At 47.9% G+C, this 12463-nt stretch overlaps 1 protein-coding gene across 1 annotated transcript in view; it reads left to right on the top strand.

The window, feature by feature from the left end:
• Positions 1-12273, top strand: part of LOC116272911 (FERM and PDZ domain-containing protein 2-like) — a 66804-nt gene extending 54531 nt beyond the window's left edge. Inside the window, 6 exon segments of the mRNA XM_031661807.1 lie at positions 1898-1998; positions 3545-3637; positions 4324-4431; positions 4524-4640; positions 8492-8697; positions 11414-12273. Of these exon segments, the coding sequence (XP_031517667.1) occupies positions 1898-1998; positions 3545-3637; positions 4324-4431; positions 4524-4640; positions 8492-8697; positions 11414-11542 (754 nt within the window). The 3' untranslated portion in view covers positions 11543-12273.
• The last annotated feature ends 190 nt before the right edge of the window (positions 12274-12463 follow it).

Consider the following 12463-nt stretch of genomic DNA (forward strand, 5'->3'; position numbering starts at 1 on the left):
GTGCTGTTAAACATGGAGCTTCTCAAGAACAGCAATGTGCCCTGTGTATCCTTAGCTCTGAGGCTGGCAGGGAAAGCTTTCAGTAAATGGGTTTTTTTAAAGTTTGCATTTAAAATGTGTTTAAATTGTGGTAAAAAATACACATAATATAACACCCACCGTCCTAACCATTTGTCAGTTCAGTAGCATGCAGTCCACTCACGATGTTGTGCTACCATCACCGAAGTCCATCCACAGAGTTTTATCCGTCTTCCCAAATTGAAACTGCACCCATTCGACACAACTCCCATTCCACCCACCTCAGGCCCTGGCCGCTGCCGTGCTCCTTCTGGTCTGTGAATGTGACTGCTCCAGGCTCCTCAGATGAGTGGAATCATTCACATTTCATCCTTTTGTGGCTGGCAGTGATTGGCTTTTAAGCAGTAGAGGGTTGCATGTGTGGCCCAGATCACATGAGTCATAAAAACCCAGGCCCAGAAAAGCTCTTCCTTTTCCCTAAAGGCCACGTGAAGGCCCCCTCAGCCTCATCGCCTCTCTTGGCTCCTCCCAGACTGTGGGGATTTCTCCATCCATTGAGCACACGAACACCTTGTCGCTGCCTCTCCCTGGGCTCCTTGGTTGGCTCTAGGAGGCATGAAAGTCATCCCCCCTGCATCCCACAGCAGGCTGGGGACTCCCAGAGGATAGGGCCCATGCCTGACCCACCCTTTACCCTCGGTGCTTTGGAACCCAGGCCTGACACCTGGGGTTCTGTCACTGTGGGTCTATCGTGCTCCAAGGGAAGCACAAACAGGAGCCAGGTCAGAGTGAGGCCTCATCCGTCGCCAGCCTCCAAAGCTACCCTGTGCTGCACCTCACTGTGAGGCTGGACTTCTCCTCCCCCCACTACCCCTGTTCTTCCTTTACCAGCTGCAGCCTCTTTGCACAGTACCAAGCTCCCTGCAGAGAGCCCTGGCGTCACAGTTCCAAGGGTACAGGGGGAGGGTCCACAGGAAACTGTCCGTGCCAGCATCCCCTGCTACATAGTCCAGCTGCTTGAAGCTGTGAGATGGCTGTGGGGCTCTGAGGGGTGGGGTCGGTCTGGGTAACCAGGGAAGCTGAATCTGCTCAGATGTTCGGCCACCCAGGAGGCCCAGAGCTGGCTTTTTCCAGGGCTCTGAGACACACAGCTTTACATCAATTGTTCCCTCTCACTCTAGACATTGCTTACCTCTGAATGTAGCTTATCTCTGTGCAGAACTGACCCCAGGGCTGGGACAACATCTCCCTTGACTCGTTATTCTGCTAGGCTCTAGTACATTATTTACTAGCATGTGGCACATTCCATCAGGGCCAACTGAATGCCTGCATGAATGCTTCTTGTTCACAGCATGGTATGATCAGGCGGCACCCAACACAAGCATGTACAATGATCAAGCAGGTCAGTGACCCTGTGCAGCCCTCAGTCACATGGTAGATGGGGTGTGGAGGGCGCCTGGTCTGGCTGAAGGCCTTCAGCTGAAAACAGGAGCAAATGACAAAACATCAGTATCCACTAAGAGGGCTGGTGTTTGATGCTTACTATCTCATTTCAGTTCCATTGGAAGCCTGGGAAGTAGGAATATTATTCTTATTTTATGGTTGAATAAATGGAGGTTTGCAGGGCCACATATCTTGCACATAGTAGGAAGCTCATATGAAGCCGAGTGACCTCAGTGTCCCCTCTGAGACATAAAGATCCTAGAGCCATTTTTCCCAGTGCCCTCCTAATAACTAGATCAACCCTTGACGGGGTCCCTTTGAGGAGGTACTGGATGACTGGACACAAGGCTGCCCTCCCTGGGCACCACTCAGAAATGCCAAGAAGTTGCTTCCTCCTTCAGCCACCTTATCTAACCTCATTGTCTTTTCCCGGCAGCCCCTGCACTGGCCGGGAGCAGCTGAAGAGTGCCTGTGTGATCCAGAAGCCAATGACCTGGGACTCTCTCTCTGGGCTACCTGCTCAGAGCGTGCATGCAGGTATGGGCCAGGCCGCGGCCAGGTCTCGGGTAGAGGAACCCCTACGCAGGAAGCTTGCTTTGAGTCTTTTACCACCACTTCATTTTGCTTCCCACACAATGTTTGTAATCTTTTTGTTTTTTGAATTATTTTCTTTTTAAACTACCTGTGGTTGGGAAGAGACATTTAGCTTTGGCTGGGTATGTGGATCTGAAGTGTGTTAGCTCTGGCGAAGACAATCCCAACACTCTCGTCCAGAAGGAAGAATACCTCCTATGGAGGGTGTGTTCAGAAAAAGGCACCATTCACTGTAGATATGCTTCTTTATGCAGGCCAGAACACCCATGTTTCCTAGTATTCACCAGAAAACATACACAGAGTAGACGGCAGTCCCTTCTGCCATGCACCCTCCTGGCCAGTTCCCCGTTGAATGTAAGGACAAAGAGATCCGACACTTGGAAAAATATCTCTACTCAGTGAGCATTAAACCTGGGGATTGGATCAGTGTATTAGTCTGTTTTCATGCTGCTGATAAAGACATACCCAAGACTGGGAAGAAGAAGAGGTTTAATTGGACTTACAGTTCCACACGGCTGGGGAGGCCTCAGAGTCATGGTGGGAGGCAAAAGGCACTTCTTACGTGATGGCAGCAAGAGAAAAATGAGGAAGAAACAAAAGTGGAAACCCCTGATAAACCCATCAGATCTTGTGAGACTTACTCATTATCATGAGAATAGCATGGGGAGACCAGCCTCCATGATTCAATTACTTCCCCCGGGTCCCTCCCACAACATGTGGGAATTCTGGGAGATACAATTCAAGCTGAGATTTGGGTGGGGACACAGCCAAACCATATCAATCAGGAAAACTGCCAGGCAACTCTTTACCAGTAACCGTCTGCCAATTTCTGCCAAGGTCCCTGGGGGAGGGAGAGACGCGGAAGGATTGCAGTGGTGGGTCACTGTTTGGGGATTGTCCCAAGTATGCTGTGGCACACACTGAAGTGCCTCACCCCAGGACTCCAGCTCTCCAGGAACAGCTTCGGGGCTCTGTCTGGGGCTCCTCCATGATCCAAGCCAGGGGAAGACCACAGGTCACACAGGCTGGGCTGCTGGCACCTTGTCACCCCTGGTTATTTGAGGCCTGGGATGGGAAGGCTTTGCTGTGTCATCTCTGTTTTAGCTTTTGTTTTTGTTTTCACTCTCAGCAAGTATTAATACATCTCTGCTCATCCTCTGTCTTGTCCCAAAATGAATGCGGAACAAAATAGCTACAATAAGTCGTACAGAAAACACGCACCATAGCCCATACTGTTCTTGCCCCTGCTCTTTAAGCTGGAACTTGAGCAACACTGAGTGACACTCCAGAGAGGCTTATGCGAGTGTGTGTTCAGGCATCCATTCCCAGCACTGCTGGAAGATAAAATATGAGCTACTTTTGTTTTCAGGAATGTGTGCATGTGAATGTGCATGCACGTGTGTGTGTGAAATGCTGTTTACTCCTTTTGTATTAGCTCCCAAATAATTTTGGGGAAAAGCACAGTGTGGTGCTCTGATTCTACCTCTAGGGTCACAGAATAATAGGAGGAAGAGCTTTACAGCTGAACCAGGCCGAGAAATCGTGCGTGTGACACTGAAACGCGACCCACATCGTGGTTTTGGTAAGAGGGTTCCCTGCAGGTGAGGCCCAGTCTCTACCGCTGGGCAAAGTGGGGAGGTGGGTGCTGTTTTCCCTTTCAACTTGTCTACTACCCTTTCCTATCCCTCCTCTCCCAGTTTGCCTTTTCTAGTAATCACTTCTGCTTTTTTCTCCCTTTAATTGTTCCTAAAGAGCAATGAGACTTTTGTTTCAAAGTTTTTCTTTTAGGCCTGATACATTTTTGCAGCGCATCTAAGTACAAGGCAGAAAAAGATTTTTTCCCCTAATACCATGTAGCAACCTTCCTCTAGTCAGCCATGGGGAAGAAGAGTCAATTTATTTTGCCTCTTACTAGTAACCACTTTCTAAGACCCTAAAAACTGTATAAGAAACAAGGTACGGAAACAAGGTACTTGATTAAAAATCATTTCTTTCCTATGTCTCATTATCTACTGAAGCAAAATCCAGTGCCTATTGGTGGTTTGTGCTCCTAGCTTTAGCTGTGCTTACTAATGGGGAACAATCCACCTTTCTCCAAGTATCATGGCAGAGTAGAAAGGATCCTCTATTTGAGGATCAGAAGACCTGACTGTAACTATTAGCTAATGCCACTTGGTAGCTGTGTGATATCAGGGAAATGACCTAACCTCTCTGAACAGCAAAATCACTAAGTATCATCTTATCATGGACTGTCATCTTGGATTACAGGTTTTGTCATTAATGAGGGAGAGTATGCAGGCCAAGCTGACCCTGGCATTTTTATATCTTCTATTATACCTGGAGGACCAGCAGAAAAAGCAAAAATGATCAAACCAGGTACATCTTTTTAAATCACTAGAGATACTGTTTTAAGAAATCACTCTTTTTTATTTCCTTGGAAGGATTATTTAGATGTATTATTTTTCCAGGAGGGCAGATACTAGCCCTGAATCACATCAGTCTGGAGGGCTTCACATTCAACATGGCTGTTAGGATGATCCAGAATTCCCCTGACAACATAGAGTTAATTATTTCTCAGTCAAAAGGTATGTTTTAACCTGCTCTTGGGAGCTGAAGAGCCTCCCCTGTTTTCAGGAGTACATGATTACTATGAGGTACTAGACCTTGAAGTCCACGTAGGTCTTCTGTATTGCTTTCCTTGTGGTATTGGCTTGCAAAGAAGCAGTGTAGTGGCACAAATTAATAAGCTTTTCAATTTCAGGCGCAGGATGGGCGTTACCACTGCTTGTGTTGCTGAAAGGGAGTAACCTACTCTAATTCTTTGTTAGACACGGCTGGATACAACCAGTCTTTTTTTTCCATCAACTCTCCTTGCATGGCAGGGAGAACCTTTTTCTTGCCACCCAAAGTCCTTGTTGATAGGGACTGCGCCAGGATTTCTGTAGTTTGGGTTTAGGTATAGCAATCAGCTGGGGAGGAGACAGGAACTGTTCTTTGTTGAACTTTTGTTTTGGGTTCAGGGCTACCTGTGTAGGTTTGTTATTACAGGCAAACTTGTGTCACAGGGGTTGATGTACAGACCTTTTCATCACCCAGGTGCTCAGTAGAGTGCCCAATAGTTATTTTTCCTGACCCTCTCTCTCCTCCCTCAAGTAGGCCCCGGTGTCTGTTGTTCCCCTCTTTGTGACCATGGGTTCTCATTATTCAGCTCCCACTTATAAGTGAGAAAATGTGGTATTAGATTTTCCTTTTTTTTTTTTTTTTGAGATGGGGTCTCACTCTCTCCCCCAGGCTGGAGTGCAATGGCATGATCTCTGCAGCCTCCACCTCCCGGGTTCAAGCAATTCTCCTGCCTCAGCCTCCTGAGTAGCTGGGATTACAGGCATGCGCTGCCACACCCAGCTAATTTTTGTAGTTTTTAGTGCAGACGGGGTTTCACTATGTTGGCCAGACTGGCCTTAAACTCCTGAACTCAAGTGATCCGCCCGCCTCAGCCTCCCAAAGTGCTGGGATTACAGGTGTGAGCCACCACGCCTGGCCCGGTATTTGGTTTTCTGTTCCTGTGTTAGTTTGCTGAGGATAACGGGAACTTTTCTTTTCTTTTTTTTTTTTTTTTTTTTCAACAAGAGTGAAACTCTTGTTGCCCAGGCTGGAGTGCAATGGTGTGATCTCCACTCACTGTAACCTCCACCTCCTGGGTTCAAGCAATTCTGCCTCAGTCTCCCAAGTAGCTGAGATTATAGGCATGCACCGCCACGCCCAGCATATTTTGTATTTTTAGTAGAGATGGGGTTTCTCCATGTTGGTCAGGCTGGTCTTGAACTTCTGACCTCAGGTGATCTGCCCACCTCTGCCTCCCAAAGTGCTGGAATTACAGGCGTGAGCCACTGCACCTGGCCTGTTCTTAAAGCTGAATTTTCATGGCAAGCTCGCTCTTCTTACTTGATGTGCGTGTTCATGATCAACCTAAAGAGTAAAGTACTTTTTAGTGATGTTTTTCTTCATCCTTTAGATAAGAATGAGAGAGCAACAACTGCCTATATCAAAGGAAAATACTCTTGTTTTTGTTGGGAGCAAGCTTGAGGAGCCTGGGGGAAGTAATGGGAGGAGGCTAACATCCCTTCTCCCTAGTTTCCTGAGACCACTGCTGCTTTTGGTTGGGTGATCCTGTAAACTACCAGCAGGCTGCCTGCAAATTCAGGCTCACAATTGCTTCTTCACACTTCAGGGGTGTCGTACAGTTTTCCTTTGTATACAGGAGGACTTCCTTTCACACCAGCCTGCATTTTCTAGGTCCTAAATGCAGGCACTACATTTGCCTTGCCTTCTGAACACTGTGTACACTCTCACTCTTGTATATGTACACAGTGCCATGCAGCTCCCCCGTCCAGAAGCTATGGATGGTGGAAGGTGGCCATGCTGGGGTCTCAGCCCCACACCCTTCATCCCGGGGTTGAAGCCTCCCAGGGGCTGGCCTCAGCATGTCCCCAGTGCCAGTCTCAGGCTTGTTGTCTCTGTCGGATTTCCCAGCACCACTGCTCTCCTTTCTGCAGTGGTTCAGCAATCCCTGTGTTTTCTTCCACATCCTCCACTGACAGGAGCAATCAAACCATCCCATGTGTCATCAGGAAACACAATGCAGGTGACCGAATCACAATTCAGCATAGTCCAAGGATGGCCTGCTGTGATGGAGGTTGTCAAAAAGCGGTACTCGAGGTCTGCTATTCTCAAACCGCAACCTCACATTAAAATTCCAGACAATGAGTTTCCCACAATGGCTGGGAATAAAATGTCCTTTCACTGTGGTGCCCCAGCTACCTTTTGACAATGCTGCCTTCATCATGGTGGGGTTTCCTCATACAGCTGGGCCACTGCCAGAGGAAGACGTTTCCTTGGTGATGCTGGCTGGGTCTCCGTGGCAGAGACTTGACCACTGTGACTTTCTTCTATCTGGTTAGGCTGCTGTTAAGGCACCTGGGCTAGATTGGAGATCGGGATCAGACAGATAAAATGTCCATCATGAGCCTCTGTCATGGCCTACAGTAAATTGAGTTTTAGTTACCAAAGAAGGTCTCCCAGCTCATATGTCTACTAGGCAGGACACCAGCTGCAGCATGGCTTGACTTTTCAATTCAATCGTAAGTCCCATCCTCACCTCTCATGGAGGATGTGGAAGATAATGAGCCGATGCTTATGATACTGCCAGAAGGACAACGATGACAGAATCTGTGAATGAAATGGCCAGAAATGCAGCATTATGAAACAGTGGCCCAGCCACTCCCTGCTGGATACCTTTAGATTTGAATAACTTCAAATCAAATTCATTAAATCAAATTTATTCAAATTGAATTCATTCAGCATATGAGTTTGGGCACTTCCCTGAGTGTTAATGAGTCTGTATCAAAAGTAGTAAATCTACTTGTATCCAGGTCTAAAGAAAATCTGACTATTATTCATTCCTCCCACATGTATTTGTTGAGCAGCTAATAATAACATATTAACAGTAGATACATTTATTGAGGCTCTACCATGTACTAAGCTGTGTGTGTCTGTGTGTGTGTGTGTGTGAGAGAGAGCCATATATATACATATGAGGAAATATATATTCTTTCATATATACATATATATTTTTATCTTTACATATGTAAAATCTTTTCTGTATGTATAATCTCTAAGCCTCATCAACTCTACAATATTATTGATATTGATATTATCTCTACTTTAGATACAGGAAAATTTAGGTTCAGATATGTTAAGCACCTTGCCCAAGGTTTTTCTACTGATTCACAACCTCATATTCTTTTCTTTGTTCGGTGCCAGGTCACAAGTCAGACATGGGGTAAGCAGGAATCAGTGGCCTAGCCTTCACTCAGAGGGGCCTGCAGTCTGGTTATTACCAAGCCTCCCAAAAGGACCTGATACGTTGGTTTTTGATCACATGGTGGTTGTAGATATGCTCAGTGGGGTGTTCAGGAGAGGCTGGGTGTAAGTGCCCACATGCTGGCTGTAGGATTTGGGGCAAGATACTGAATAGTTTTGACTGTGTTTTCTTATGTTTGAACAGGGATTACACCTTCATGGTGGTCTGCTGAGAAGATGGGAAGATGTCCATATCTTCCTATATGTATGTATATCTAAGGTGCCTATCACATGGCTAGAGCTTAATAAGGGAGAGCTGGCCTTATAAAGTTCTTTTGAGCCTACGCATTCATAGTTGGGTCACTTAAGCTCTATCTAGGTTTCTAAATCACATATAGAATCTTCCCTTTCTCTAATCTAAATGCAACATCTTTCAGGAGGAGCTAAATTCACATTGTTCCTGAGCAGCTATAAAAGATCCCTCTGTCATTGGAGGAAAACGCTGTGCCCACATAGAGATGCCACCGAGAAGCCAGCCTTTTTAAGCTGTTGACTTTTTCTTGGCTTGTTTTTATAGGTGTTTGTGGAAATAACCCAGATGAAGAGAAGAATAGCACAGCCAATTCTGGGGTCTCCTCTACAGACATCCTGAGCTTCGGGTACCAGGGAAGTTTGTTGTCACGCACACAAGACCAGGACAGAAATATTGAAGAACTAGACATGGCTGGGGTGAAGAGCTTAGTGCCCAGGCTGAGACATCAGCTTTCCTTTCTGCCGTTAAAGGTAATCATCCCTTGGTTAACTTTCTAGATCTGGAGGAACGAGAACAGGCTGTGGAGCCCAACAGCCTGGCCCCTAGGCCCTCCCTGCTCTCTGTTTTCCATGTCAGGTGGATGGAAGTTACTTAGCCCCTTTGAGCCACAGCTTCCTCATCTGCAAACAGAAGCACATGCCTGCATGGCATGGTTGTTGAGAAAAACGCATAGAAGAAGGCAGAGTTCCTAGTCAGTGTCTGGGCACAGGCTCAGTGTGGGTGCCTCTGGAGTCCTTAGTCACTAATTATAATTGTTATGATAATAGCAACCTGAGGAAATTGATTGCTGCCAATGGCAAGGCGTGGGCAATCAGGCACCTCCTATTGTTGTCCTTGAATTGGTCCTCAAGCTGGGAACTCAGTGGCTTTGGTCTTGACCATACCCCATGGAGGAAGAAGATGGGATCTGGAGTAGGTGTATAGAGGGCTGTGTGCTTCAATCCCAGCTCTGCCGCCCTCTGCCATCTCTTTGGACTCCGAGTGGCGTTGTCTCCTTAGGCCCCTCCAGCCTCTCCATTTCGCTCTGGGCCCTGCACAGCTGGTGCTCATGGACTGAGTCAGCTTGCTGTGTTCTGCTTGGTTCTGCCCAGGAGAAGCCTCGGGAGGAGCCTGCAGTTGTGGGATGAGTGAGGACAGGGTGGCAGTGCCGGGGTCTCAGCTGCACACCCTTCATCCCACTCTCTCCCTGTGCTGACACAGGTTGGCTGTGTCCCTCTACAAAGAGCACAGCTCTATCAGGGTCCATCAGCCACTCCCTTCTCTCGCCCTTCAGCCTCAGGGTTGGTCACAGCAGCCAGTGTTTCCAGCCCTAGGTGCTGAACTGATATTACTGGTTTCTCCAAAGGCTGCCAAGACCTTTGAAAACAAGCCTTCCACGACCTCTCTTCCCTTACTCAGGCTGAGTGGCCCTTCTCATTCTCGCTGGGACAACTTGCTGGTTGAAACAGGCAGGTTATTGCACCTCTTTCAACCTCATTTCTCTTTTTATGACAGAGATAATGATGCCTGTCCACAGCTGTGGAAGCTAAGGTACTATGGCCAGCGTCGGGGAGAACACCCATCTCTTTCTTTCACTCATCTTAGCTTAATCAGCTGGGGCCCCTGTAACTAAAGACAGATTAATGAGAGAAAAGCATCCACAAGTATTTACTGTAAGTTTTATGTGACATGTGAGCCTTCATATGGAAATGACCTGAAGAAACAGTTCTCCCTGAGTGTGTTTCATGAAGAATGGAGAGTCATGGAAAAATGAGATAAGACAAAAAGCAGGAGTATGTAAGCTGGGAGGAACTCAGTGAAGGCCTGTTTGTTCAGATTCCTCTCTCAGTCCCTGTGTCTTCCCAGACAACATGCTCCGTTTTCCCGGATATAGGGAGGGCGTTCTCACTTGAGGGTCTTCTGCCTTGCTTCAGGGGAAGGTTAGAAAATCCTTCCTAGGTTTTAGGGCCTGCTTCAGAGGAGAAGATCAGGGGAAGGTCAGAGAAACTTCCTGCATGTACTGTTTCTCCAATTCCTCCAATGTGCCAAGGTGCCCTATTTTGGGGTAGTGTGTCTTGACCCTTGCCACAAGGATCTGGCATGAAATGGGGCTCCATGAATGACGGTGCCTTCCTAATTGGCCATGGTGCTCACCTGGACAGCACATCCCATGAGGAACTGTATGCAGGAGGCCGGTAGAGGAATAATGGTAGTAGCTGCCGTTAATTGAGTGCTTACTTGTGTACCAGGCAGTGTCCTGAGCACTTTATATGTATTAGCTTATGGAAGCTCCATGGTAACCCAATGAGACCATTCCTATTATCAACCCCTTTTATAGGTGGGGTACCTGAGACAGAGAGAGCAAAGGAGCACACCCAAGTTCTCTCAGGGAGCAGGTGACAGAGCTGGGATTGGAATGCAAGGGATTGGCCTCCAGAGCCGAAACCTTCACCCCAGGCCTTCCTCTGGGAGGTCCTCTCTGTCAGGAATCAGGCCAGAGAGGCCTTCAGGCTGTGGCTTCTTTGGCGGCAAACCTGAGAGTTGGTTTCCTGGGGTTGAGGGCAGTTAAGGGGAGCAAGGGAGCTCTAAGGCCACGCTGACCATGGTGCAGGCTGTAAGACCCAACCCAGATGGTGCAGGCTCTTCTGGGTCTTGTGGCCAACTTTGTGGCCAGATGATCCTCTGTAGTATGGTGGACTTTACATTCTCACTTCAGGTCTCACCCTCAGCAGTTGTTTTGCTCCTTGAATTTTAAAATTTAGACAAAACACCTTGCCAGCCATGGGGTGTGTAAGGTCTCTGGAAGAATCGAGGCTTCATTGTTCAGCTTCCTCCAGCTTGTTTATTTTCCTGTGCGTTATTAGAATTTTCTGACATGCATGGTGATTAGAAAGCACTAAGTAAAGGGGACAGATAGGACAAAAGACCCTATCTTCTAGGCAGAGGGACAGCGGAACATGAACAGTGACCCAAGCATTCTCTGCCTAGGAGTGGCATCAGTCCAGTCCATCGCTCCCTCATCTTCCTCCTGCCTTGTCTGAGGTCACATGGAGAAGGCCTGATAAAGCTAGAAATGCATCCCCTACTGACCCAGCCCAAAGTTCATGCTCTTTCTGAGGTGCAATAATGCTCCTGAGAGCAGGTGAGAGCTAAGAGGTGACATCTGCCTTCATCCCCTCTTTATTTTTGTTTGTTTGTTTATGGCAGGGTGCTGGTTCTTCTTGTCCTCCATCACCTCCGGAAATCAGTGCTGGTGAAATCTACTTTGTGGAACTGGTTAAAGAAGATGGGACACTTGGATTCAGCGTAACTGTAAGACTTTTTAGGAGAGCTTGAAAAGCAGTTAACAAGATGTCCCTCCAGAGCCTGGTGGCCATCCCACCCAGACGGCACCCTCTGACAGTGTGCTCAGTGTGCACAAGTGCAAGGGGTGAATAAAGAAAGTCAGTGGGGGCCTGCACTGGGGGATGAGTTCAGAGACAAACAGAGGTACTGGGGAACTTCAGGCTGAGCAGGACATACACTAGGGAATTCCAACCACATGGGGAGGCAGTGTGGGCAGAGTTGGGTGATGTGTCCCGACTCTGAGGTCAAGCTGGACTGCAGAGAGAGAGAAGCATATTGGGTCTTCAGGGACACAAGCTAAAGGTGAGAAGGGCAGTCCACTGTCATCTGGCCAAGGATGGGTGGGGCAGTCCACTGTCATCCAGCACGGAATCAGTGTGGAGCCTCTTACTCAGACATCCCAAGGGCCAGGCCTCCATCAGGACTGACACTTTGCATTTGGTTTCTGAGCTCTACCTGGTAGACCCTTGTGGAAGGAGATTACCCATGTAACTGTGTTTACCCAAGGGGTTGGGGAATGGCACACACAAAGCTGGTGAAAATCCAGAGGCCAGAGGTTGGAAGGTGCTGCTTTTATTACTGAGTATTGAAAGTGATCCATTACTGGCCGGGTGCGGTGGCTCACGCCTGTAATCCCAGCAGTTTGGGAGGCCAAGGCGGGCGGATCATGAGGTCAGGAGATCGAGACTACCCTTGCTAACACGGTGAAACCCCATCTCTACTAAAAAGCACCAAAAAATTAGCTGGGCATGGTGGTGGGTGCCTGTAGTCCCAGCTACTCGGGAGGCTGAGGCAGGAGAATGGCATGAACCCAGGAGGCAGAGCTTGCAGTGAGCCGAGATCGCACCACTGCACTCCAGCGTGGGCGACAGAGTGAGACTCCGTCTCAAAAAAAAAAAAAGAAAGAAAGAA

Source organism: Papio anubis, unplaced genomic scaffold (genome assembly GCF_008728515.1).
Source record: "Papio anubis isolate 15944 unplaced genomic scaffold, Panubis1.0 scaffold254, whole genome shotgun sequence".
Lineage (NCBI taxonomy): Eukaryota > Metazoa > Chordata > Mammalia > Primates > Cercopithecidae > Papio > Papio anubis.